General features: G+C 36.2%; 1 protein-coding gene across 4 annotated transcripts; it reads right to left on the minus strand.

Moving 5' to 3' along the window:
• Window positions 1–6,024: 6,024 nt before the first annotated feature.
• sfxn5a (sideroflexin 5a) lies at window positions 6,025–27,780 on the minus strand. 4 transcript variants are annotated; one of them, XM_067385103.1, is made up of 14 exons: window positions 27,660–27,780; window positions 22,819–22,887; window positions 22,657–22,734; window positions 22,198–22,224; window positions 21,895–21,949; window positions 21,326–21,351; window positions 21,180–21,233; window positions 21,040–21,096; window positions 17,846–17,911; window positions 15,385–15,475; window positions 10,937–11,052; window positions 10,776–10,861; window positions 7,431–7,548; window positions 6,025–6,612 (listed from the first exon to the last, which is right to left on the minus strand). In XM_067385103.1, exons 1-14 carry the CDS (start codon window positions 27,714–27,716, stop codon window positions 6,535–6,537), a joined length of 978 nt encoding a protein of 325 aa, XP_067241204.1. In that variant the 5' UTR covers window positions 27,717–27,780; the 3' UTR covers window positions 6,025–6,534. The 4 variants fall into 4 exon arrangements, with proteins under 4 accessions (XP_067241204.1, XP_067241203.1, XP_067241206.1 ...); XM_067385102.1 differs by having other exon boundaries at window positions 7,431–7,755; XM_067385104.1 differs by lacking the exons at window positions 6,025–6,612; window positions 7,431–7,548 and adding an exon at window positions 7,638–8,617.
• Window positions 27,781–27,786: the final 6 nt, after the last annotated feature.

Below are 27,786 nucleotides of genomic sequence, written 5' to 3' on the forward strand. Positions count from 1 at the left end.
TGCATCACGTGGACAGGCGTCGGCCAATTCTGAGACGTGGTTCGATGTAGAACCCGGAAGAGCTGGAACGAAAATAGTGTAGTAGAATGATAGGGGAGAGACGAATTTGTTGAATAAAGTCGTTATTTTTGTTTTGTTTTTGCGCACAAAAAGTATTCTTGTCGCTTAATGACATTAAGGTTGAACCACTGTAGACACGTTGAATATTTTAACAATGTTTTTACTACTTTTCTGGACATTCAATGACAGTAATTTCATTGCTTTCAATGGAGAATAAAAAACCTCTCAGATTTCATCAAAATATATTAATTTGTGTTCTGAAGATGAACGAAGGTCTTACGGGTGTAAAACCACATGAGGGTGAGAAATTAATGATAGAAATGTCATTTTTGGGTGATCTAACCCTTTGAGACATGCTGATGAAATTGGTGGCAGTTTTAATTATCATAATTATTTTAAATGACTGTAGCAAGTAGCCTGAAATAACTTAAGTGATGTGAGGAATCAGTTTACCAGCCAGTTTTAACATGAGCCATCCTGTACCCACAGCAGAGGCAAGGGTGTGTGTGTTTGTGTAAATAATGGTCTCTGTATCTAAAGAAGTGTAGGAATTGGTGTTAGAGTGTGTGTGCGCATGTGTGTATGTATGTGTGTGAGAGTGATATGCGTGCTGTCATTCAGTAGGCCTACTGGTAAATACAGGCTGATGTATGCAGGTTTCTCTGTAACAGCTCCTTGATCATTCTACTGGAGTCATCAACTAAAATGAATGTTTGCCAATTTACACATTAGCTTCTTTATAGTGTTCATTCACCTAATTTTCAAGAAAAACATGATCAAAAATTGTCCATAATTAATAAAGATGTTTCAGAGACAAACCTCATTTGTAGCTCACACCTTATTGTTTTTGTTGTTTTTTTTTAACTTTAGTGATTGTAAATCTTTTTATTTATTTTTTTACTTAAGAAAAACAATTCTTTTAAAATGTTTGCACACACACACATACACGCACACTCAAACAAAGGGATAGCGCCTGCCGGCAATTTTCCTCTCATCTCACCCTGCTAACTTCCTGTCACAAGAAACAGGGGAAGATTGTGTTAAACGAACCCGCAGGTGACCTTTCACCTCAACATTTGACCCCGAGCCTGCAGAGTGAGCAAGGGTTATGAGAGTGAAATGCGCAGTCTGATGACACCCGAGTATCACTGTCAAGTACGACAAGAGCAAACTGAGATGGGATGAAAAAGATTGTTTTGGTAGGTTTGTTTTGAGGCCATCAGATATCCAATCCTGTGTGCAGGTGCACACATCACATCCTCTGTAGCTTTACATCACACATTCCATGCATTCCCTAAGAGCACTATTTCCTCTTTGAGAAAAAAGATTGAGAAAAAGATGGATCTTTGTTTGTGCACACGAAAGAGTTTCATTTTGTGTGATAGCACACATAGTCCTGGTGAAAATGATCATAATTTCAATGGTAAAAGACTGCAAAATGCTACAGTTAAAACTCTTTAATTGGTTAACAATAAGACTTCATGGATTCAAAACAGAAAATTTGATTATTTTATTGCATATTGCAGTATTTGCTACAAATTATTTATCTGATAATATGTTCTAAAATTCATGTGCTCTCATAATCTTTAATCAAAATAGCTTCCCCTCCCTCTTAAAATGACATCTCTTCTCTCTGATCATGTGCTTACTGGTGCGAGGGCGGGGCAAACTGTCACACACATGACATCACAGCAATAGCAAACTACAACCAACCAATCAATTCCTGATTGACATAATCAAGTCATTTTTTTCCTTTTCAAGATGCCATTAGGATAGGATATATAAAAATAATGATAGTAACTTACTTTTCATCTACAATGTGAAAAAAAAAGAATCTACTGAGACATGTCATGTAATTTAACATTAAAATATTAAAATATCATCAAAGTGTTAGTTCACCCAAAAATGAAAATTCTGTAATTACTCACCCGAATGTTGTTCAAACCCATAAGACCTTGTTCATCTTTGAAACACAAATTAAGATATTTTTGATCAAATCCGATGGCTTGTGAGGCCTGAATTGAGAGTAAGTTAACTCAGACTTTCAAAAGCCCAGAAAGATACTAAAATATATTTAAAACAGTTCATGTGACTACAGTGGTTTATGTTAAAGTGACAAGAATACCTTTTGTGCACCAAAAAAACAAGTAACTACTTTATTCAACAATATCTAGTGATGGGCGATTTCAAAACACTGCTTCATGAAGCTTCGACGCTTTACGAATCTTTTGTTTCGAATCAGTTGTTTGGAGCACTACAAAAGTGTAAAAGTGCAAAAACATTGAAATTTCGAAACACTTATGATGCAACGAATCCTCGTTTACTGGAATCAGTTTGGCAGTTTGATACACGCTCTGAACCACTGATTCGAAACAAAAGATTCGTAAAGCTTCATGAAGCAGTGTTTTGAAATTGCCAATCACTAGATATTGTTGAATAAAGTCGTTGTTTTGTTTTTTTTATAACATTCAGGTTGAACCACTGTAGTCACATGAACTGTTTTAAATATGTCTTTAGTAGCTTTCTGGGCGTTTGAAAGTCTAAGTTAACTTGCTTTCAATGGAGGCCTCACTGAGCCATCTGATTTTATCAAAAACATCTGAATTTGTGTGTTCTGAAGATGTCTTACGGGTGTAGAACGACATAAGGGTGAGTAATTAATAAGAGAATTTTCATTTTTGGGTGAACTAACCCTTTAAATGTACAGTTCTTGTATTGAAAAATAAAAAAATGTAAATTGACATTCCCAGAATTGTGACAGCTCACATTTTTTTTTTTTACTGAGATAACCATTTCTTCAATTTTCTTATCAGTTATGTACATTAAGATTTTGTAACATCTTATTGTTTAATTTATGTCCAATGGATTATTTTTAGTATCATATGATGGTGATTTGTATTTGTCTGCACTTTTTATATATTAGTATTTACCTCAACTTGTGGAAAAGCTCTTTGTGTTTAACTTTGAAAAAGCTGATTTAAAGGGGCTATATGTAGAATTCATGACATTTGCGACACCGGTGGCCATTAAGTGAACTGCAGCTGGTGCTCGCACTCATGCACACACTCCATAGTGATGCAAACTAGCCTCCGATGGCCAAATCAGTCACATAACGTACAAGAGACTGAACATGATCCAAGGCCTTCATATTTTCATGCCAAAGTTCTTGTTCGGTCTTCGCCTTGGAAGTAAAAAGAAGTTGGAAATACCTTTTAAGTAATATACTGTTAATGAACAACCTTACACCGTTCACGCTGATTAATGAGCGGTGAACATGCAAATATGTGCTGCACGGTTTCCTTAATAACAAAATAAACACAACAAAAATGACAGCGATGAGAAAACAGTAGTTCTGTCATGACAACTCTCCAGTGTTTGGCATGGTAATGGATATTACAATGTTTATATGTATGGTTTTGGCAGAATAGATCTGCTACGCTGCTGCTGCAGAGCAAGTATGTGACTTGCTACTACCTTTACATTCACAGACACACTGCTGTGAGCAAGTAAGAGCTGCTGCTGCTGTACAATAGCATACATGAATTCCCCGTAGCAGATCTATACAGGTGGAGCTGGGGAAGGTGGAGGGTTTGCTACTGCTACAACAAACGCTGATCAAGTATGATTAAGTTCAATCTATAAAACTTAAATTGTTGCTACAGTTTTATGGTAAAATGCTGGCAACCACAGCTGCAGGTTTTGGGCTAACCTTTTTTTCTTCTTTTTTTTTTTCACAGTGAACTGCTTTAAGCACGGTGGTGTAATGGAGAACCTATGGTAGGTAAACAAAAGCTTGTTGATGTAGAGTGCCACTCTAGTGGAACATGATTTTTGGCTGCTTGCTGCAAGAACTCAAAGTCTTGTGGGTTAACAAACTATTATTTAAAGCAATTTTTTGTTGCAAATTGAATGGCTGCGAGGAAACACTCATCTAATGACAAATTACTGAATATATATGCCAGTCATTAGTGTGACACTACACAGTGGGCAGTGCAAAAACCAACACTGGATCAAAGAAAACTTTTTTTTTTTAATGAAATTTTCATATTTTTCACTCTGTTTTCTCTGAAGATGAGAATAGTTAAGCTAGATCAGTCTGTCACAGGACAGATCATATTCTCACAGACCTGATTTTGGTCATAACTCAATTTTGAAGATGTTTTGTCTTTATAGGGCAGTGTTGTGCTCACAGGAAATCTCATTCTAATTAGGAAAAAAAAAAAAACCATAAAAAAAAAACATTTATCTTGATTTTGAAACTAAAGCAAAAGCTGACAAAAAGGGAAGAATAAGCTCTAATGCTACCCTCATTAATCTGGTCATGTGCGTGTTGTGCAACTGTTTCTGTGTTTGGCAGTCTTGCACGGTTAATGATTCTACATGCGGCTTCATGTCATGTCTCTCCTCACTACTGCCCACTGTGATCTGTTCCCGTGACAACCAGGTAGAAAAACACACAGGTCCACTCCCTCACTCTAGCGATAGATCGAATGATAAAATAGAAGTTTACAGGAATCATTTTACAGCCCTGCCAAAGGAACTCAAACACATCCAAATAAGAGATATAATCATCTAAAAACAATGGAACAAATGGATGGAAAAGGAAGAAAGTACAGCAGGAATTGTACACTTGTGTGCAGTGTTTTCATTCATTAACCGTGATAATAAAGTTTTAAAGGATTTCTATGTATTTTCTTGAACAAAGCATGTGATTTTTTTCCAAAAAAAAGGGAAAGCATGTGATTTTATCGTAAACTTGAGTGCTTAATGCATTATTAGCATGCAAATAAGAAACCAACATAAAAAGAACATAGAAGTTCTATATAAAATCAAGTGAGTCTGATGATTTTTGTATGTATTAAACAGAATAATCTTTCTGTAGTAATAGTGTATGTTCTTCCATTCTGCTATACATATATTAGTGCTATCAAATCGATTAATGGTGATTAATTGCATTTAACAAAAGTTTGCAAATATATAATGTGTATCATGTGTATATTTAGTGTTGTCAAATCGATTAATGGTGATTAATCACATCTGACATAAAAGTTTGTAAATATATGTGTGTGTGTATATATATATTTGGTGCTATCAAATCGATTAATGGTGATTAATTGCATCTAACATAAAAGTTTGCAAATATATAATGTGTGTCGTGTATATTTAGTGCTGTCAAATTGATATTGTAAATATATATGTGTGTGTATATATGAAGAGTTTCGTTGCAAAACGAGATAACTTCGTTTTTAACATTTTTGTAAAAACATGTTTACTATTATGTTATCATGTTATTATTTTGTTTTGTATGTTTTAAGTTATGAAGGTTTAAATCAAAACAAACCAACTGCAGTTGAATTGATATTAATTGGAATGCACAACCAAAAAACAAGATTTTTGAAAAATAAAAAAAATGGAGTTCTCGTTTTGCAACGAAACTCTTCATATATGTAAGTGTTGTCAAATAGATTAATCGCATCTAACATAAAAGTTTGTAAAATTGTGTGTGTGTGTGTGTGTGTGTGTATATACACACACACACACACACACACACACAAACACATTATATATTTGCAAACTTTTATGTTAGATGCGATTAATTGAGATTAATCGATTTGACAGCACTAAAAAATTATATATATATACACGTGCGCACATATTATATATTTACATACTTATGTTAGATGAGGTTAATAGCGATTAATCGATTTAACAGCACTAAATATATACACATATATATATATACATACAAACACTTTATATTTAGAAACTTTTATGTTAGATGTGATTATTCGCGATTAATCAGTTTGACAGCACTAAATACACACACTTCAGACTATTTCAGTATAGTAAAAAGAGTAAATGAAAATGTATATAATGATAATGACAAAAATTGAACAAATAAGGTTTATTAAGTAAGATAGATCATAACTTCTTATATCTTTTCCATATGGGAATTACTGGTAAATCTTTTTTTTTTTTAAAACAATTTTCTGTTTACATTCATCTCATTGTGAGCATGATTTGTGGTTTGTAAAGGCATTATAAGAAAATAACACAAAGGCAGCTGAATTCTGTGTAAACAACATTTTTCCTAATTACAATACAGTTTAAAATATCAAAACTGGTTATTTATTGTTTTAAGACAATTACTTAGTAAACATTATAATTGCAGGCAGTTAATACAGAACTGTTTGAGTGAGAAGGCTGATAATTATGTAAATTTGTAAGCAGATCACAGGGAAATTCAAAAATCCTCTATTTGCCATTGCCATGTTCAAGTACAAGGAAAGAGGATGATTAGCACTGGTGTGAGTCTGTCTCTGTGTGTGGCTGGGAGAGGATTCACACACAGCAGGAACAATCCAGTGAGACGCAATCAAAATTTGTAATAACGCTTTGCATTTTTTCTGTTCGCATTAGAGTTTTACTGTGAAGGACAAAGACATTAGTTGCAAGGTGTCAAGCATTTACTGGTTAAAGACCCTTGTTGTAGGTCAGGATCTTGCACTCTGTTGCAGCAGAGATCTCTGGCTCTAGCTCTGACACGTGGATCTGAGAGACAGAAAGCAGGGCAGAGGCAGAAAAACACGCAAATAATCAGCGTTTACAGCTTCATCAATACCTTATCTCAATGCTAATCTATATCTCACTATTATATTCATTTAATTCAGCTTCAGCGGAAACAGAAAAACAACACAAATATCAAAAAGCATAAAATCGCCTCGTATATGAATCCGCTGTTTTGATTACGGAGTGTTTTTTTTATTTTTGTACTGACATTAAGATTCAGATCTTTTGGCTACAGTGAGATAACCATTCACAGCAATTCGTTAAGTCATTAAGATGTTTAAAATGTTTCATCAAATGAGAATTAAAAGTGTGCCATGTCTTTCCAGCCTCGAGCATTTTTCACAGTCAAAACTGACACTTCTGCCATCATAAAAAGCTAAAATGAAGCAGCGAGCACTGGTAAATATCCAAACCAGGGCCAAAACTTGCAATATTTTGCTCAGAAACAGATGGCAATGAGTGTGTGAGTGTGTGAGGCAGAATCTGAAACAGACATCCTGTGGGGTGTGAAAAGGTGGGGGGGGACAGGAGTGGAGTTTTTTGGGAGCGTTCGTCTGGAACCCTCGGATAAGTGTAAAGAGGGAGCGAGAGAGTGAGAGGAGAGGAGGAGGGGAGGGGTGGGAGAGGAATAGAAGTAGTTGGCAGCACATATGTCTGCAGTTCAGTAACCATATGGATGAACAGCTTAATAAACACCATTTTAAACCATAACCGTCTTCATGGCAGACAAAGAGAGGGGACAGAGAGAAAGTGAGAGGGAGAGCACGAGCGGATGGAGGGAGGCATGTGTGAGTGCTCACCTGACTGTTTTGGGGGAACAAACTGATGGCAACAGGCAGCGCCAGGCCGAACGCAGAGAGACACACCATGCTATGAACGGGCAGCGCAAGACGAGGGTGCTTCTGCAGCAGAGGGAGCCTAATGCACAAAAACGCACACGTTATTGGCAGAACACACACTCCAAACTCATGAGCATTCCCGCCATTATCGTTATTAAACTCCCTTGCTGACACTTTCAAACTGCTGCGCGTGATTGGTCTCTGACACCTCCCCCTCCCTCCCTGGCCGCAGTGCGTGTGGGGGGTTGTGGGATAGCGTGCTCTGCAGGAGTCCTCCAGAGTAGTCCTGTTTTAATGAAGCCAGAGACTGCTTAATGATGACTTCATCAACACATACGCATGATGAGCTTTAATTGGCCACCAGAAACTCTCTCTCTCTCTCTCTCTCCCTGCGCATGCTTGTGTGTATGTTTGGGAGAGAAAAGCTACGGAGAAAAGGATCAAAGTACGTTAAAGCCTTTTATCGTGTCCGTCAACTGCTCTAAATAAATCTGTCAACCGTCACTCGGACGTGAAGAGGTCGAAGCCGAACTGAAGTGACGTACCGCAAACAGTAGTGCTGCCTTTACAGGAAATAAACGCATGGAGGAATTCAATGTTTGCATGACATCCAGTCTACTCTCAAAATTCATCTGGTTTTTGTATCCTTTGCTGCCTATGATATTTGGGATACACAATATTTATTTTCATGTCAAATTCTATTAAATTGTTTAAAAAAAATGTAAAAACTAAAAAAAATTACACTTATTGTACTGTATGAAATTTGACATTCATCTTGAGATTTGCTGAAGATTACATTGATTTAACAGTGTAACTATTGGCACTATTGAGTTGCTTTACAGCAGAATTGAATTCTGTTTATATCATTGATCGTAATCTTCCTGTTTATCACCGTATAAAGCTGCTTTGAAACAAACTGTATTGTTTAAAGCACTATATAAATAAAGGAGACTTGACTTGTGTTTCTGAAAATCAACTTTAAGTTGGTATTAGATGGCAAAGGTAATCTCAATGAAAAAATGAGGTTAAAATGTAATTTACAATTAAATCAATTCATTTTTTATATACCAATTTTTTTTTTTTTAAATCTTGGTACGGTACACATGACTATATGATATATTGGCAGTCAGTCCCTCTAAGAACAGCATCTGAAAGTAGAAAATTATTTAATTAATGCCCTTTTTTCAACTTTAAAAAATTCAACCAACAAATAAGCATTGTAGTAATGAAATATTTGCTTGGTTGTGTGTAAAGCTCATTTCAATTTCCTCCAGATCATTTGGTGTGAACACATTTTCCTTATGGTGCATTCAAGTCCTCCTGGGAAGGTCGTATTTACAAGTTGGGAAGTCGTAATTACCACGTTAGATGCATTTAACTTAGTGCAGTCAAACGATTAATCGCGATTAATCGCATCCAAAATAAAAGTTTGAGTTTACATAATATATGTGTGTGTGTACTGTGTATAATTATTATATAAATACACACACATACATATATACATATATATATAAAATTATATATAATTTATATTAGATATACATATAAATATTTGATATATAAATATATTTTTGTTAAATATATACATGCATGTGCGTGTATTTATATATACAGAATAAATATGCATAGTATACACACAAATATTTTGTAAACACAAACTTTTATTTTAGATGCGATTAATCGCGATTGATCGTTTGACAGCACTATTTTAAGTCACTTTCTACGGAGTAAGATGGCGGTGTACCTTCTCTTAATTAACTATACAAAAATACAGCAAGGTTTTTTAATTCTACTCCTAGAAAATGAAGAACAAAGAATGTGCATCAGGTGTGTTTTCCTTTTTATGATTTTTTATTAATTTAAGAAAATTTACCATCAACTAGAGATGTTGAATCCATTGATTCAAACCCCAAACTCGGAAACTCCTGTATATCTCACTCGTAATTCCGACTGTGTGGTGGCGATCATGTGTGCTCAACTCATAAATACGATCTTTCCGACATGACTTCAAGCCACCATTAGGCGGTACCTTCATGCAAAAATGCCTTCAGTAAAGCCAATGACTGTTCGGTAAAGCAGCTGCTGTCGGACAAAGCAAGAGAGATAGGTGAAAGGTTCAAACACCGCACATATATCACACAGACTCCTCTCAGCGCTCTAATTAATCAAGGATAGCCCTGCCACTCAGTCTCACCCTTAAAGCAGTGACCCTCCTGCATCTCTGTTCTTGCTCCATTGAGAGCCAGTGAGGGTGAGCTGACAGTCAGCATAGCAGAGGACAACTCACCATTTACTGCCGCTCACACACAGACACACCTACACACACACATAGCCGTACACACCTGCGAATCAGAGCAGCAAGAATTTGAGGAGGTTGCAACAGTCTATCAGTCAGAAAACCCAACAAATTCTGTTGAAGATTTGATCCCATAAGGGCTCAAAAGTCAAAGCAAGTGACAATTTGTGTTTTGCATTATATTTTTAGCATAGCGGTTTGAGTAAAAAGTTATAAAACTTTTTTTTTTTTTTTTTTTAATTCTACAAAAATTCAACATCACATACAGGACAGATAGACAGACACTATATATAGTTCAACCTAAAACCTAAAATTTTGGCATTATTTACTCATTCTAATGTCATTGCACTACTGTTTTAATGTTTGTGCTGAGTAAAGTTTTTGAAAGAAGTCTCTTAAGCTCACCAAGGCTGCATTTATCATATTGGATCTACAGTAAAACAGTGATATTGTGAAATAATACTACAATTTAAAATAACTTGTTTTATATTTTAATATATTTTAAAATGTAATTTATTCCTGTGATGCAAAGCTGAATTTTCAGCATCATTACTCCAGTCTTCAGTGTCACATGATCCTTCAGAAATCATTCTAATATGATCTAATATGTCATAAGATAACTTCCTGTAAGAAAAAAAAAATTACAATTATATATTAGAATATTAAAAGTGCACAAAATATATTTAAGAGCTATGGCAAAGGGGAAGATTTTTAGTGATTGTATGGCTTCAGAAGACTTTGAATATAGCATACTGTATTTACCACTGCTTATTATTTTGAGCTTCACATCCAAACATCTCCTTTTGTTTGTTTTTTTTTTTTTGTGTAATTTTGCATTTAATTTATATGTAAACTACTCCTTTAAACACATACATAAATGTGTTCACATCAAACCGTCAAATAAAAATATACCAGGACATATGGTTCATATGGATGTGTGATTTTCGAAGTGATGGTGCTGTAAAAATAACTCCAATCTGAAATGTCAAATTCACAAGAATTTCTCTGACCTCTCCAGTATGGCCATTATTAAAGGCGGCAACAGGAGAATAGGCATGGGCAGCACTACACGTGTCAGGGATGTCTCCATTAAAGCCTGAACAAAAAGACATTTATCAGAGCAGATGTCTTTATCCTTTCACCTTACACATGCGAAATAATCCATACTCACATGCCTGGCAGCCAGCTTTGAGGAGCCCACCACATTGCCTTTGTCATCCAGCACACTGATGCCCTCTGACAGCTCGGTGTGGCGCATCAGCAAAACATTACACACGTTGGCACTTGCTAAAAGAAGGTAGAACTACAGTTAGAAAACAAAGGGACTTCCATTTGATGGCCAAATATTTCTTATTTGGATGCAACACAGACCGCTGATTATGATTGAAGAGAGAGTCATGTGTGACTCTGTTTCGACTGTTGTTACTATCCCTGATACATTTTGAAATAAGAAAACATATACCAACACAAACACAGTAGGGGAGAATAATGGGGTAAGCTGTGCAATTTTATTTTTAAATTGTCCTCTAGGCCAGGAGAAATGAGACTGAGATAAAAACTAATTTACCTAATTATATTTCAGAATATATCCTTTCAATTATAAGAAAGCTTCTATAAAATGGGGCCATAGAAAAAAATTTTTAGGGTTAAGCTGTGTCAGACATTAACAATTTCTATTTGAAATAAAAATATGAACATAAAGTCTTATTAGTTCATCCATCAGTCAAAGGGTTAGTAATTTAAAATTCTGTCATTTATTACTCACCCTCATGTCATTCCACACCCAGAAGACCTTCATTCATCTTCGGAACACAAATTAAGATATTTTTGATAAAATCCGATGGCTCAGTGAGGCCTGCATTGACGGCAAGTTAATTTAGACTTTCAAGTTGAATCAGTGGTTCAGAGCAAGTATCAAACTGCCAAAGTCACGCCCCCCAGTGGTGAACCTTTGATATATCATAACACTTATGATGTTAAGCCTCATTTACTGAAATCATGTGACTTTGGCGCTCCGAATCACTAATTCGATACAAAAGATTCATAAAGCTTCAAAGCTTCAGTGTTTTGAAATCACCCATCAGATATTGTTGAAAAAAGTTGTTATTTTGGGGGGTTTTGGTGCACAAAAAGTAATCTTGCCGCTTCATAACATTAAGGTTGAACCACTGTAGTCACATTAACTGTTTTAAATATGTCTTTAGTAGCTTTCTGGGCTTTTTAAAGTGTAATTTAACTTGCTGTCAAGGCCGCACTGAGCCATCGAATTTTATCAAAAATATCTTAATCTGTGTTCCAAAGATGAATGAAGGTCTTACGGGTATGGAATGACATAAGGGTGAGTAATTAATGACAGAATTTTCATTTTTAGTCTTTAATGCTTTATCTAACCTTAATTGAACCTTATTGTAAAGTAGATATGTTACCATATCTAGTTCAGTCAAGAAACTCTAGAGGGCGCAGGCTGATAAGTCCATTATGGCATGGCACAAGCTGATTGGCCTCTGCTGATCCTGTAGCCAATGAGATTGCTTGCTTAACATTTAAATAATGTGGTTCATTGTTTGTTGTAACCTCCACCTCCCCCAGCTCCACCTGCCTACATCTGTTACGAGATTAATGTTTGTCTATACATATAGCTGGTTTTACCTTGATATGCAAAGGGTTTTTACCAATAAATTTGCTAGATTGGGAGTGACACATCTTACCCCACTGTTATATATACTATAGAGCTAACAGAACAAAATAGGGTACTAATAATCTGTTAGAGAGTCACTGCCTGTGAATACTAAAATACACTATGTTCCAAATTATTATGCAAGTTACATATCAGTAGGATTCAGTACAATTTCAGTTCAATAAATATTTTAGTGTTTCTAATAAAGTGTTTGTTTGTTTATTTATCCATGTCTTCTTAGATAACTGGTATCAGTCTCAGACAAAATAATTTGCCAGGTCTACTTAGGTAAATGGAAACCCTACTTAGAGGTTGTTCCACATTATAAAGCAAGTCACAGTTTTCATGCAATATGGGGAAGAAGAAAGATCTTTCTGAAGATGAAAAGCATGAAATGGTGCAATGTGCAAAAGGCATGAAAACAACTAATATTGTGTGAAAACTAAATGGAGATTATTGAATTATCATAAGATTTGTGAGTGATTTAGAGCACAGCAGATAAAAAAAATGTATTGTATTAAAAGGGCAGCTTTAAAAAAGCCAGTGTTGAGCAGCAAACAGGTATTTGAAGCTCCTGGTGTCTCTGGAGTCTCAAGAAGCTCTCCATGCAGGCTGGCAGTTGTGCGGAAAGATGCATTTCAGCCACCACTAACCAAACCTCACAAAGAGAAACATTTACAGTGGGTTTAGAAATACATAAAGACTAATTTTTAAATAATTTTACTCACTGACGAATGCCGTAATACAATGGATGGTCTAAATGCATGGATTTCTGGATGGTTGGTGAATGGCCACCACGTTCCAACAACACTGTGACTTCAGAAGGGAGCTGGCGGGTGATGATTTGGGCTGGAGTATTGGGAAGTGAGATGAAAGGTCCCTTTAGGGTCTCTGAGGGTGTCAAGGTGACTTCATCAAGATGATGCTGAATTCATAACTGGCCATTTTCAGCTATGGTATAAAAAGAAGTGCCTTCTGAATCACATGCTGCAAAAAAACACCAAAGCAATAAAACTGTTTGAAAATGTATTTCTACACCCACTGTAAATGTTTCTCTTTGTGAGGTTTGGTTAGTGGTGGCTAAAATGCATTTTTACGCACAACTGCCAGCCTGCATGGAGAGCTTCTCAAGACTCCAGAGACACCAGGAGCTACCTGTTTGCTGCTCAACACTGGCTTTTTTTTATAGCTGCCCTTTTAATACAATTAACATGTTTGACAGAAACTTTCCTTAATAAGCCTTTATTTGAACGAGTTCTGCTGTGCTCTAAATCACTCACAAATCTTATGATACTTCAATAATCTGCATTCAGTTTTCACACAATATTAGTTGTTTTCATGCCTTTTTCACGACATTGGACCATTTTATGCTTTTCATCTTCAGAAAGATCATTCTTCCTCCCCATATTGCATGAAAACTGTGACTTGCTTAATAATGTGGAACAACCTCTAGGTAGGGTTTCCATAGATCTGGCAAATTATTTTGTCTGAGATTGATACCAGTTGTCTAAAAAGACATGGATAAATAAACAAACACTTTTAGAAAAACTAAAATATGAATGTTTATTGTACTGAAATCCTACTGATATGTCACTTGCATGATAATCTGGAACACAGTGTAAAAGCAAGCAAAACTGGAAAACATTCTTGATCTGGAATGTCTGCGTTAAGAGGGGTTAACTGGATATAAAACAAATAGTTTCATATGGTCATGTCAAAGTGCACACGTGAATTACAAGCGCAAAAATGATTAGAATAATGATTTACTTCCTGGCATTATCATCTGTGGCATGTGGTGAGATTGGTGTGGGTGTGTGTGTGAACAGAGAAATAAAGAGAGCCTGAAGCATTTTTAATTTACAGGCCTTGTGTTGTGAGTTATCAGTGTTCAGTGCTGCAGTGTTGTGGGGCTGAGTTAATTGGCTGAGTAAATAGCTATTCACCTCTGAGGGGTTCAGACCCAGGCCAATTAACCGCACACACGCACACACACAATGCAAAGAGAATCAAAAACGAAGAACAAAGAAAAACATATGCATACTAAATCTGACAAAGAACAAAGTCCTGCTTTAGGTCATGCAGCCTAAAATCATCATAAAATGTCTTTATAAAGGCGCTGATTCCAAGAGGATGTCATTTTGAGGTTAATAAAATGATAAATGAATGCTGTTTTACTTGCGCAAAAAAATCTGAAAGCAAAATAAAATCCAAGAAAAATTTGTTTCCACTGCGTTTCATTAGATGTGTTTAATTGCCTTTTATAACTAAACACTGAAAAACAACAACAACATGGCGGCCTGGAGACAGGGAACCCAGAGCTAACACAGAGAGCACTTTAGGCCTAATTAACCAATTAGAGAGCGGCAGCCGAGAGCTAACAAGGTCCCGTTACTCCAGTCCAGAGAGGTGAGGGGGAACCTGCTGATTTAATTAAAGGGGTGGGGTGGGGGACAAAAACAATTTAATTACAACCAAGGATCCCCAAGGCATTGTGGGACAGTCTCCCTCAGCCCCTCTGGACCTGTTTGAGCCTCAGCACGCTAATGGAACACTGAGATAACATTTCAGCAGCATCCCCCTATGACAACAGGATCAGTCAAAACACAACATGAGAACAAACAACAATAAACAAACGCTTGAGGTTTAATGGAAGTCTGAACCAATGCTCATTTAGAAATTGAGTGTCATTACAAATGCAAAGACGTGAGCTTTCAGACAGCAAAGGAGCTGATAGAAAACTGCAAGCATTAATTAATATCGTACATTACTGAATCAATCAATTTATGCTTTACTAATCAGCAGTTTAGCAAGACAACATGACAGGAAGCTGTTGCTTGAATTCTGTCATAAACGCAACAGGGCAGATTAAGTGGTGCAGAAAAATCAAGCTCACATTCATCGCTAATACATACATAAACACGCTCTTGCACACATGCACATACCAACTGCAGGGAACGGGATAAACCTCTGGACCAGGATTCTTGTAGCTGGACTGAAATGCTCAGCTCTCTTAATAAGAATATTCAGCCCCACCTGTGGACACAATAACATTAAATTTTACAATGTTTTTTTTTTTTTTTTAAACAATTTAAACTTTTATTTTTTTTTTATGTTTATTATTTTTTTAAATAAACACTTTTAACATTATATTACTATTCTAAAGTTTTAGGCAAGTACATTTTTTATTCAGAAAATACAATTTTATTCAGCAAAGAGGCATATAAACTGATCAAAAGTGAGAGTAAAGACTTTTATAGTGTTACAAAAGATTTCTATTTCAAATAAATGCTGTTCTTTTGACCTTTCTATTCACCAAAGACACAAAATATTGAGAACACTAATATAGTATAACGACCGTTTTCAACATTGATAATAATAATAATAATGAGAAATGTTTCTTGAGCAGTAAATCAGCATATTAGAATGATTTCCGAAGGATCATGTGACACTGAAGACTGGGGTAATGATGCTGAAAATTCAGTTTTGCCATCACTGGAATAAATTACATTTGAAATATATTAAAATAGAAAATATTTATTTTAAATTAATTGTAATAATACTTGAAACAGTTACTGTTTTACTGACTTTAATCAAATAAATGCAGGCTTGGTCAGCATAACAATTTTTCCAAAAAAAAAAAAAAAAAAAAAACGGATCGAATTTGAACCTGAGTGCCCATGAACCCAACAGCGTTCACATGTGTCCTACTGTGCTACAGGACCACTATCATCAAAGATGATTGACGATTGACCGTTTGCCCCCTTTAGTAACTGTTACTACCTACGTCCTACAAGCCATGCTGCGCTCACGCCACACATCATATTCTCACGCAGTGAAAAAGAGCAAAGAGGACACTGACAACACGTCGACAGACAAGACACAGCAGGTTACTTTTGATATTTCAATTTTTTAAAAATCCATTTCTTTTAAAGAAATTTAAACAATAAATACCATTTTTCAAGTTCAAGTCCACCGACGTTAATCTACTATCTCCCCTGACTGCTTTGTTGACAAAACAGCGGATTTGGTGTTATGATTGGTTAGATCACCTGTCAATCAAACTCCTGGCCAAGAGTCAATTAGCATACAGTTTGGATTGTCAAGTTGCCAGAGTTGCCAAGTCTACCTGCAGAACTGGGCTACTTTAAACACTGTTGCCGCAGGTTGTTTTACATGTCCGCGTGTTGAAGCGACCCCAGATAACATGATATTTAGCCCCGGAAATGTGAATTTTTACCAGGGGAACGCTGCCAAAAACACTAATTTTGGGCTAGTTTTGAGTAGCATTTAGCGGGTTTTGTTGTGAAAACCTGGCAACCCTGATTGGCAGTATGGCTCTGTTCTGGGCAAGAACTCTTTGCCCATCCATGCAGCCTCATGGATAAGAGCAGGGAGAGCAGTGATAACCACGTTAGGGTAAACAGAACAAAGCCAACATAATGGTCTGCAGATATCATTAATGTTCAATAATTGAATATAAAACATAATTCAAGAAAAATTAGTCTGATTCAAAGAGGAACATCAGAAGGCCAAGTCCTGACTGTGGCAAGAGGAGGAGCTGGGGATGGAGGAGGGTAATTATCTCCTGAGCAACACAATAAAGCTGCTGATAATACTGAATGGACCTAATATATGCTGTGATGGGTGTGGTATTCCTTTAGGTAGATGTGGATCAGCTGAGAGTCATCTGATGTGACCTGCCAGAACTAACACTACGCTTGATTTGTTTTTTCCATGTGTTCAAATTCAAACTCAAATGAAAAACAGAAACACGTACCTATAGTGAAACAATGAAATCTTAAATTAATCTTATATGAAAAATATAACACATTAAGTCAAAGACGTTATGGTGACAATACACATTTGTTTTCATAGTGACCTTGAAAGCATGTAACTCCCAGTGGGCTTCATGACAGGTCATGACAGGCTATGCTAAGTTGTTTCTCATCTCGCCTTGTGAGTCTCTGGTCATCTCTGTGAGCTCTTCTAACAAACATCTGAGAACATAACCCATTCACATCCCTTCCCTTCCCAGCAGGGGTGTTCAGAGGGATTGTAGTTTTAATTAGTGCCCCCCTCCCGCATTTCTCACAGGCATGGGGCCATTTGTAGTTGTTGTCACCATGGTTCTGCTTGTCATGCCCCTGGGCATCAAACTGCCGCCCAGCAGGGCAGCTAATTGGCTCTAGAGGACACAGGGGGCGTGACTAGAAGGATATGCAATTCAGCAAAGTGAAATACAGCATAGGGCTCTGTGTGCCTGTGTGATGCAATTAGACTCCATCAGTTTGCTTATTAAAATTAAATTCACATAATACTAGAAAAGTCATTCTGTTAATAAAAGAGAATTTTTTCTACACATCAAATTACATAATACTGTTTTGTGTAAACATGTGAACTCACTGCAATAGTAACTGCACTGCTGACTGCACCAAGATAACCCTGGAAAAACGTAGACATTGGTGTGGGCTGAAAAGATAAAAAAATATATAAATTAATAAAAAATTTAATTAATGGCATTTTTGGTAAGACTTTTTATGAAGCCTGTATTTTTAATGCATAAGTGTACTCTTATGTCATTAAAATGCAATTGTAAAGTATCACTTTACAATAAGGTAGAATTTGTTAAAGTAAATTAATTAGTTAACTTGAACTAACCAGAGTAATATATATTTTTTTACAGCATTTAACTTTTGTCAATGCTAAAAATACAATTGTTCATTGTTTGTTCATGTTAGTTCACAGTGTGTTAACTAATGTTAATTTTGATTTTAAAAATGTATTAGTAAATGTAGAAATTAACATTAACTAAGATTAATAATTGCTAAAAGTTTTGTTTATCGTTAGTTCATGTTAACTAATGTAGTTAACTTAACGTTAACAAGTGAAACCTTATTGTAAAGTGTTACAGAAAAACGTATGTTGCATCATATCATGAATTGTAACAACAGCTATAATGCCTTTTCATAATTACCTATGGGTTATAACTTATATGACGATTTATTAAAGCACACAATGAACACATTATATCCTCTTAAGTTACAAATGATAATAGTTCCCATAGTTATATTGTCCTATGTCTCTTACTTGACATCTGTACTTTATCTTACTATATCTTGAGTGGTATTTTACTTGTAAACATCCAACAAGCTTTTCAATATATTTGTAAGTGGTCCTTGTCTGCTTTAAGTAAAGTTACATAAGTGGGAACTATAATAAGAAGTTAAGTCTTCTTTTAAACAGCCATTGGATATCATGAATGGGTTATGACACATTTGCTTTGAACATTTTCATTGTAATATCAACAAAACCTATTGCATTGTTTCAAATGTAAAAAGGTTGCCAATGAGCATTAACCAGCTGACACTGAAATTAAAGGGAAATTAAACTTCTGTCATTATTAACTCATCCAAAAGTTGTTCGAAACCTGCATGAAGTTCTTTCTTCTGTTGAACATAAAGGAAGATATTTTGAAGAATGTGGGTCACCAAACATTTGCTGGACTTTATTCTAGAAAAAAAATACTATGGAAGTCAGGAGGACCAGAAACTGTTTGGTTACTGTCCTTCTTCAAAATATATTATTTTGTGTTCAGCACAAGACAGAAATTAATACTGGTTTGGAACAACTTGTGGGTGAGTAAATGACCACCACTTGAATGTAGCAAGATACTGTGCAGATCTTAAATAAACAAGGTCAAGATGTGAGACTTGCAATATATTATAACTATGGGAATTATAATCCACTATAATTTAAGTTTATATAACATGGTGTTTATTGTGTGTTTTATATTAACTCCTAAAAGTTATAACCATAAATAGGCAAGTAACTGTTTTCACAATTACTCATGAGATGAGAGGCTTTTTATAAGGTACTTTGCATGCATTATAATGCATTAAGAATACAATTACAATGCGTTATAAATACAGGCTTCATTAAAAAGTGTTACCACATTTTTTCATTATAGAGTGCTGCCGGGATGATTTATTTTTGTAGGCCAAAACATGGAAATTAGTTACCATTTTAGCACTTCCAGTTCCATCGTCCTGAGGGTTTTTTGAATGGGTTTTAGGTTAAATGTCTGGTTAACAAAAGCTCAAGACATTTTCCCCTTTCATTCTATGACATAAAATACAGCAGTAATACTCCCTTAAAGCTTCTACGTGTCTTGAAAAAGGCGGTTGCAAACAAGTGATTAAATGGGACTACAGAGAACAGAAACTCACTCGTCTGCTTTCACAGTCTCAAATTTATAATCACGCTCTTGCAGGGGCGTAAATTTCATCGGACAGTAGGGGGGGACAATAAACATAAAATTTCTCAAGAGCAATTTTTGAAGGAGACACAAATAATACAGCCACAATTTTACTTATAAAGGATATATGTAACGTAATGTTACACAGAAGAAAACCTTACTACTATTATTAGTGTAGCATGTAGACTGCCATTATGCTCAATGTTTCTCTTTGGTTCAATAAAAAAAAAAAACTTACTAAATTGACCAAAATATTCAAAATCATTTATTTATTGGAATATTTTTGAAGTTTTTTACAACCAAGTCACCAAAATACGATGAATATACTTTGAGCAAAACCCAACACACAACAGTAAATCTTCTAGCCTTATTACAGTTCACATATTCTTATCACACGGTTAATTGTTGTTGGTGTGGGTGACATAGTATCCAACAAACTATTGTAAACAAGCTACCAAACACGCTAGGTAACTTTATAATTGCTAAAATAGCTCACGGAAAAAAAATCATGTTATCATCTTGCTTTTTTTTTGTTATGACTAACTTAATTACTCAGCGTCGTCATCATTAAAGCAAAAATAACCACTTCATCCGATGTTTTTGAATAAAATAGCCTTAACAGCCGACTTACTAGAGCTCTTCTCAACCACCGTCTCTGTTCTCTCCCGCCGGCGCCGCCGGATTTCTACACGCACGAGTGTGACGTGCGCGGTGGACCAAACCACTGTGAGGCAAGGGAGGGGTGACTCAAAATGTTTCTAAACTTAAAACGCCTGTTTGCATTTGTATTGCTTTAATTCTTACACAATTATTTAAAAAAAAATATCATTTATTTACAATACTTAGAGTGGTATTTAATTATATTTTTTTGGGGGGACAGCACTCAGATAAGGGGGTCATGTCCCCCCCGTCCCCCCCGCGATTTACGCCCCTGCGCTCTTGCAAACTATTCTAACTCAAACTTTAAGGGATTTTTTTTTTTTTAAATAAGGACTGAAAGAGTAGCTTAATGGTGGTTACATTGAAGCCATGTGACCGTGTTTTAGCTACGTTTAGCTTTTTACTTCCTCAAACAGTTGTGTTCATATGTGAACATTATCGTGATGAACAAAATATGCAAGAATACCAACTTATCTTGGTCACAGAGCTCATTTTCTGCAATAATCTAAAAACCAATGTAAAAATCCTATTGGGTTAGGGTATTGTCAAGGGAACCAGGGTGATGTTAACTTACAGAAATCTCTGCAGCACTCTTTTTAATAACTTTAGTTTACATGTGAACATAAAATATGCCATGCCATCACCATATGCACCGGTCAAAATTATATTACTTACACAGTACCTTAGTTGCATTGCGGTTGCAGTAGTTGACACAGGCATTGTGACTCTGGTTCAGCCACTGTGAGACAGACAGTGCGATTGAGTTCATAGTAAACTCACCAAGCATAAAGACCAATAAAACATGTGTATACAGTACCATACCTGCCAGAAGATGGTGGAAGCAAATGTCTGATTGGGTAAAAGAAGGCCAACAACCTATAAATGGAGAAGAAAGTGATTTAACACAGTGATTTAATGTGGTGACAAGACAAGAAGGAAATGTTGGATATCTTTTCACATTGACCTACCACTGGAGTACCAAAGGGCACAAAACCTGAAAGGAAAAGGAGAAACAGGTGCCAACAGAAAGAATAGGAATGAGATGATTTCAGGAGGAAATTAATCCCCTTGAAACACTAAGAATGTAATTTTGACATTTGAATACGCTGGATCAGGCCACAGAAGTACATTTCATGTCATGTTTGGTTTAATAATCAGAATTATAGTCTCTCATATGACTTTATTACTGACCTTTAACAGATTAATAAAATCCTCATTATTCATAAAAGATAGCATTGTTCAGAGGTAGCCATCATAATTGTCAGGCAGGTCTCTCCCTATCTGTTCTCTCTTTAAATAGTAGTGTTAACAGAAGACTAAAATACTCCTATTTCTGAGTGGCCCAACAACACTTCCAGACAGCAGGAGGGAGAGGGTTTAATCAGAGCCCAGCTGAGTGTGACCTTTGCCAACAGATCGGTCCAGAGAGACCCCCTGCCACCAGACTCTAGTCTCCAGAGCTGGTAACAAGCAGAAAACTGCCTACCACCCATGACACAGACACACACACACGCGGAAAACACACTCACACCCTTACCTGACATGCGAAAGGGCATGGGGATCTTCTCTCCTGTGTCTGGATGGATGATGGCCTGAGGACATAATGAATCCACAGACAGCAGACAGGATGAAGAGGAGAAAACGAGAGAGAATAAGAGGTGAGAGCGGACTGATGGGAGAATTATGCTGAGGTTCTCCGCAATTCTCCTCTCATTACACCATTATTCAGAACCACAGCTTGTGAGTGTGTGTCACACCGCGCACGAAGATGTTGAGTGATTTAAGCAGGTTCTTTCATCATAGGAACCTGTAAAAGGCTTTCAACACTGTTCACACTCACCTGTTTAATCTTCTGAGCTTCCCAAAGCTATTGCGAAAAACAGAGAGAAACATGCAAATGAGCGAAATGTTTACAATTATTTCATCCTCACCTTGTTTTTGTTGTGTTACTAAAGTTACCAAGAAATCTGAAGTTCTTTACACAACACGTGTGAGTTGAATGTCAAATTCTGACAGTTTGATTGGTTGAAGTCTTCTTTTCTTTTCACATTCCCATTAGCTATACACACTCTTTTACTGGCATCTATGGTTCCATAAAGAATTAACCTTTAACATCCATGAAACATTTTCATTCTTTATAGAGTTTTAGATTATTCAAATGTTCTTCACAATAAGAAAAACATGGTTCTTTTAAGATCTGTTTGCTGAAAGGTTTTTTGGGGAAACTAAAATTGTTCTTCTATTTAGCATCACTGCGAAAACCCCAATTATGTACAAAAATAGACGGCCCCAAACTTACCTGTACATTAGTCACACCTGGAGGCAGAGTTCCATTTTTGAACTGATCCAGGAGTTTCATACATTCATTTAAATGTTTCTACAAATAAAAAAAGAGAAAACAGCAGTCACAGATAAACTATCAAATCATTTGAGGCTTACATTTCAGGAGAATCTTGTTTACCTCTGAAACAAAGAGCGTTCGGGGGTCAATCACATCCAAGAAGTGTCTTAATCTGCCATAAAATGAACCCTGAAGTAACGGGGAGAACATTATGGGAACATTAAGAAATAAAAAAATAAGATGCACTCTATTAACATGTTGGGAATTACCAAAGACTATAGAATAACACAAGACGTGTCACTCGTATTGTTTTGAATGGGAGAAAGTGTAACGCAATATGGCGGAAAAAGTCATCGCGTCACTGCAGCAGAAGCACCGGTTTCTATAGAAACAGGCAGACGCGCGCCTCTGAAACATGGCAGAAGAGACGCGCATTTACGTCTGCGCATGCGCATTAGCACCAGCCTAAATTTTTTTTTTTTTTTTTTTGTCATGATTCGAGCCTTTGGATAAAACTTTTATAAGACAGCTGTTGTCAGATTTCATTGGTGATTTCAAATATGAAATGTAATCGTAAGGTTGGCGAACAGTTTTGGAGAATTTGATGTTTCCCCATTCAAAGAGATAGGGCATGATGCCCAGGATGCCCGAGAGGCATTTCAAAGATGGCCGCCGAATGAAATGACTTGTCTTAAAGGGACTTTGGAATTACACAACACACTCTCATGGCATTTTGTAACTATTTTACATTTTGGTGAATTGGTGCCTTATACATTTTTCGTATGTGTTCATACAATCTGCTTATGCCCCACTGAAGGTTACACTCAAAAATTGCTGGGTTAAAAACAACCAGTTGGGTTGAAAATGGACAAACCCAGCAGTTGGGTTAAATGTTTGCCTAAACCTCTGGGTATAACTGAACTATTGTTTAAAAATGACTGTATTGCTTGCTTAAAATGAACCCAAAATATGTTGGTGTGGCGAGCAGGGCGGGCGAGAGCCGTGAGGGAACGGCGCGAGGCCGGTGACGCGAGAGATAATGAGCTCCTCCGTGAGAGACTCAAGGCCGGTGCGCCTCGCAGGTGGAGCTCATTATCTCTCGCGTCACCGGCCTCGCACCGTTCCCTCACGCCCTGCTCGCCACAGTTGGAAATTAACATTTATTAAGAAGTTTAATGAATAATAATGAAATAGTGGACATTTATTAAATTGCTTCGTAATAAAAATTTTCACCTTTTGATTATTATTGTTGCCTCTAGTAATTATGTGTTCTAATTTCCAACCTATTTGGGGTTCATATTAAGCCAGCCATATAGTAATTTTTAAACAATAGTTGGGTTAAATAAAATTATCCAGCAGGTTGGGCAAACATTTAACCCAACCGCTGGGTTTGTCCATTTTCAATCCAACTTGGGTTGTTTTTAATCCAGCATTTTTTCAGAATTTAGATTTAGGGGTGGACCTTCATGCTTAGTTTTTTCCTAAAAATGGTGGGTTTCCATACAAATCACATCGAACAGATTTATATGAAATTGACACCTTGTAAAATAGTTTGCTCATAAAAATAGTTTGGAATTAAATGTTTAAAGATCTTAAAATTTGAGAGAATGCAACAAAAGAAGTGAAATCATCAGAAAAACCTACTTGTCTGGAGGACATTAATTCCAGCTGAAATAGATGATATATTCTTTCCTTCTAATATATTTCAAGTTTAACATCTAGTGCAGTGCATACCTGGTTTGTGACAAAGGTCCATTGTTTTGTTTGTAATGTAGATTGAGATTACAGGTAGAGACAATTTTATATGTCTTCCTTTTTACTGTGTGTAGTGGAGTTATTTAATCAATGACAAATGATCATATATTTGTCAGCTTATTTGTACTCATCCTATTTTTTATAGTAAACTAACTTGTATTGTTTGTTGGTTATATGCTTGTTATATGTTAATTATTTAGATTTTTTTAATTGATTGATTGATTGATTGATTGGTTGATTGATAATTTGTTTCTCCCCCCCCCCCCCCCCTAAAGAATCCAATGAATTCTAAAAATTCAAAGTTTTAAGCTACTCGATAGGGAGGCGTGTGTGGAACAAGAACATTTCTCCCGTGAATAATAATCATGATTATTAATCATATGTTCACAATTTCTTTAAATTACTCAACAAATTATTTCTGAGGTCCCAGAAACTTTCTCCAGACGCGAGAGTCAGCTGCTGATGCAGACTCTGACACCACGGCCGAACCAGTTGTTTTCGCACGCCAGGTGTGTCCGCCTCATTATATGTGCGCACCAACTGCTGCTGGCTGATCTGTAGACCTAAAAAATTCTTCCAACGCAATTAAAATGTTCAAATGTGTGTGTGTGAGGAGGATTTCAAGATTTCCAAGCAGCACGCAACATATTCTGTGTTTATCACGTCTAACAGGCGGCCCTTTACACATATGAAGGACGGTACCGCTGGAGCAATAACAGCAGATGTGAATCATCTGTATTAAATAAATAAATGAATGAATATACAAATTACCTCTCAATTCCTCTTCCTCTGAGGTTAAAGTTATTGAGTCACTAATACATATAAAATGGCTTAAATAGTTTTTGTAGCAGTGAATGTTCCAGTTTCCACATGTTTTAATAGAGAGTGTTGCTAATGAACTCGTTTTGGCTCAAAACAGTTTTTAACGATGCTTTATCTCTTCATTTGATGCTGAAGATTGAAAATAATTAATTGAGGCTGAGGTGTGAATTACAAGAGTCTGGGCCCTGACTTTTTTGTTAAAACTTAACCACTAGAGACTTAAGAAAAAAAAAGTTGGCAAAAGTATGTTTTTACATACAAATAATATACATATTTTTATATAAACAAAAGTCAATCTGAAAAAAGTAATCTGATTACATCTTTTTTCAAGTATCTAGTAAAGTAACTCATTACTTTTAAATTTAGCTACAACAGGATTTAGTTACTTATGTTTCAAACGCAAGTTACTTTCTTTTCCCATTTACTGACTGACACCTATCTTGTCCCCATATTGAGAGAAATCGTGAGTGCAGAGGTGTTGTGTGCGCTGTGAACATGATGGTAATAATACTAAATTTACTCATCTCAATTGCACAAAAACAGATTCAGTATTCCTCAAAATTATTAAAGACTGTAAAATGTAAACTCAGAATATTGCACAAACCTTAATATCACTTTATTAACCAATGTCTTTGCCACTGACCTTCGATGATCCAATTCAACCATGTTAAAATTAATTTAGATAAACAAAATATTTGTTTTTTATTGCTGAAGAGTGTTGAAATTTCTTCTCCTGCGTCCTATTGTTCTTCAATCAAAGAATTAAAAAATGGCAGCACAGCTGAAAGGTTTGTTTGAGCTGCGGCCTCTACTGTACAGACATGCTATCTCACGACCAATTCGTACGTACAAATTCGTACGACCTCACTCGTACGAATTCACACGTTTTGTTTAAACCTCAGTGATGGGTAGGTTTAGGGGCGGGGTTAGGGGTAGGTCATTTGTATAGAGTACCTCAGGGATGACTTGTTTTATAGGCCAACCTAGAAATTAGTTAGCAGCACACGGGTACCCCTTCAATCGAAAGCCTATGCATTTTTTCCCATAGACTTTTGGAAAATCGCAAAAAATAAGAGTTATGACACTTACACGTTTTGTCTATCAAGATAATCTTTACAAGTTAATACAACATTTATACATTCCGAAGCCTAAATAAATTTGTCAGATATAAAAAGCTAACAGTAGGCTATAAACGGACTACAGCACACCAACGTCACCACTGCCAAGCTTCCTCAAACTTTATTTAAAAAACAACTTTATTTAAAAACATGCTCGCTGATTATGATCTGCGGCGTGTATGAATACTTATTCACTTTTTCATGAGAAATTCTGTCCAAATGTCCTGTTTGTCATGATGACGTCTACAGTCCCCGCCAAAGGAAGTAGTCCCTTTTAGCAACTTGTTAGCAACCGCCGTTTTTAAGACACAATAAAGGTTTAAAAAAAGCGGGTTATAACTGGTGTGTTTTATGTCATAGATCAAAACGTGAAAATATTTAGAGGCTTTGTTAAACCACAGACCTTATTTCAGGTGATTTAGCAAAAACCCATTCAAAAACCCATTGACTTAAAGCGATGGAACCGGAAGTCCTAAAATGCTAACTCGCTTCCGGGTTTTGCATGCAAAAACACGTCATCTCTGAGATACTCTATTCACACGAATTTGGCAACTTGTAAAACATGTACGATTTAGCAAGAAAATAAGCCACCTTGTAAAAAACGTCCATGATCGAATTTGCTTCAGCCTGAGGCTTATTCAGTTCAGTTTTGATCTGAAGGGGCTTTACATCTGCCAAAAATAATATTTTTATGTTGTTATTAAAAAAAACAAGCAAGCAAGCCAAGCCCATGTGAGAAAAGTTAAAAGCAACGTAGCACATTACTTACACAATTGGTTACTTTTTTTGTACAGTAACTTTCCTCAACAATATGTGTGTGTGTGTGTGTGTGGTAAAATATGTGGCATTTTGGTTGCTATAGTGGCACAAATAGACAATTCGGACATAAATGCTGACCCATTGTTTGAGGCTATTATCTGTATTTCTGCAAATAATATTAAAAAAAACGTGTTTGACTTGTTCTACGCAACAAAATATTAATCACATTTTGTGAAGCAGTTATGTCACCAACAGAGGTCACTGTTAATGCGACTGAACTACAGAGTGTGAGTGAGGGCGGAAGAAGCAAACACTGCAGTGCACTGTTTGGTTTTAGCGAGTAAAGCAAACTGAAGCTCATTTGAGCAGCAAAATGCGATTCCTCTTAAACAATTCACTTGAAACATTCCGTCTCCAAACCCGTCTGCATTGAGCTTAAAGGAATCAACCAGAAACAAAAACAGAAAAGTCTCGCATTCAGATGCACTGGGTCCGGTTGTTATTTACCTGATCAAACCGAGACTCGCCGAGTCTAAACGGAGGACACTCAGTCAATTCAGGCATGGCAGGTTTTGCTTTCAATAAGGCTGTTTTACTGAGCTCTGAAACTAGCGTAGCGTAGACTTTCCCAGAG

This window comes from Chanodichthys erythropterus, chromosome 5, assembly GCF_024489055.1.
Source record: "Chanodichthys erythropterus isolate Z2021 chromosome 5, ASM2448905v1, whole genome shotgun sequence".
In the NCBI taxonomy this organism is placed as follows: domain Eukaryota; kingdom Metazoa; phylum Chordata; class Actinopteri; order Cypriniformes; family Xenocyprididae; genus Chanodichthys; species Chanodichthys erythropterus.

What these genes read in the sequence shown, in the direction of transcription:
- sfxn5a (XM_067385102.1), bottom strand. Translation starts at nt 27,716, where the DNA reads ATGCCTGAATTGACTGAGTGTCCTCCGTTTAGACTCGGCGAGTCTCGG. An exon ending in GCAGTGCAGTTACTATTGCA is followed by an intron (nt 15,476 to 17,845) that starts GTGAGTTCACAT and finishes TTGTGTCCACAG; the next exon opens with GTGGGGCTGAATATTCTTAT. An exon ending in CAAAGCTGGCTGCCAGGCAT is followed by an intron (nt 10,862 to 10,936) that starts GTGAGTATGGAT and finishes CTTTTTGTTCAG; the next exon opens with GCTTTAATGGAGACATCCCT.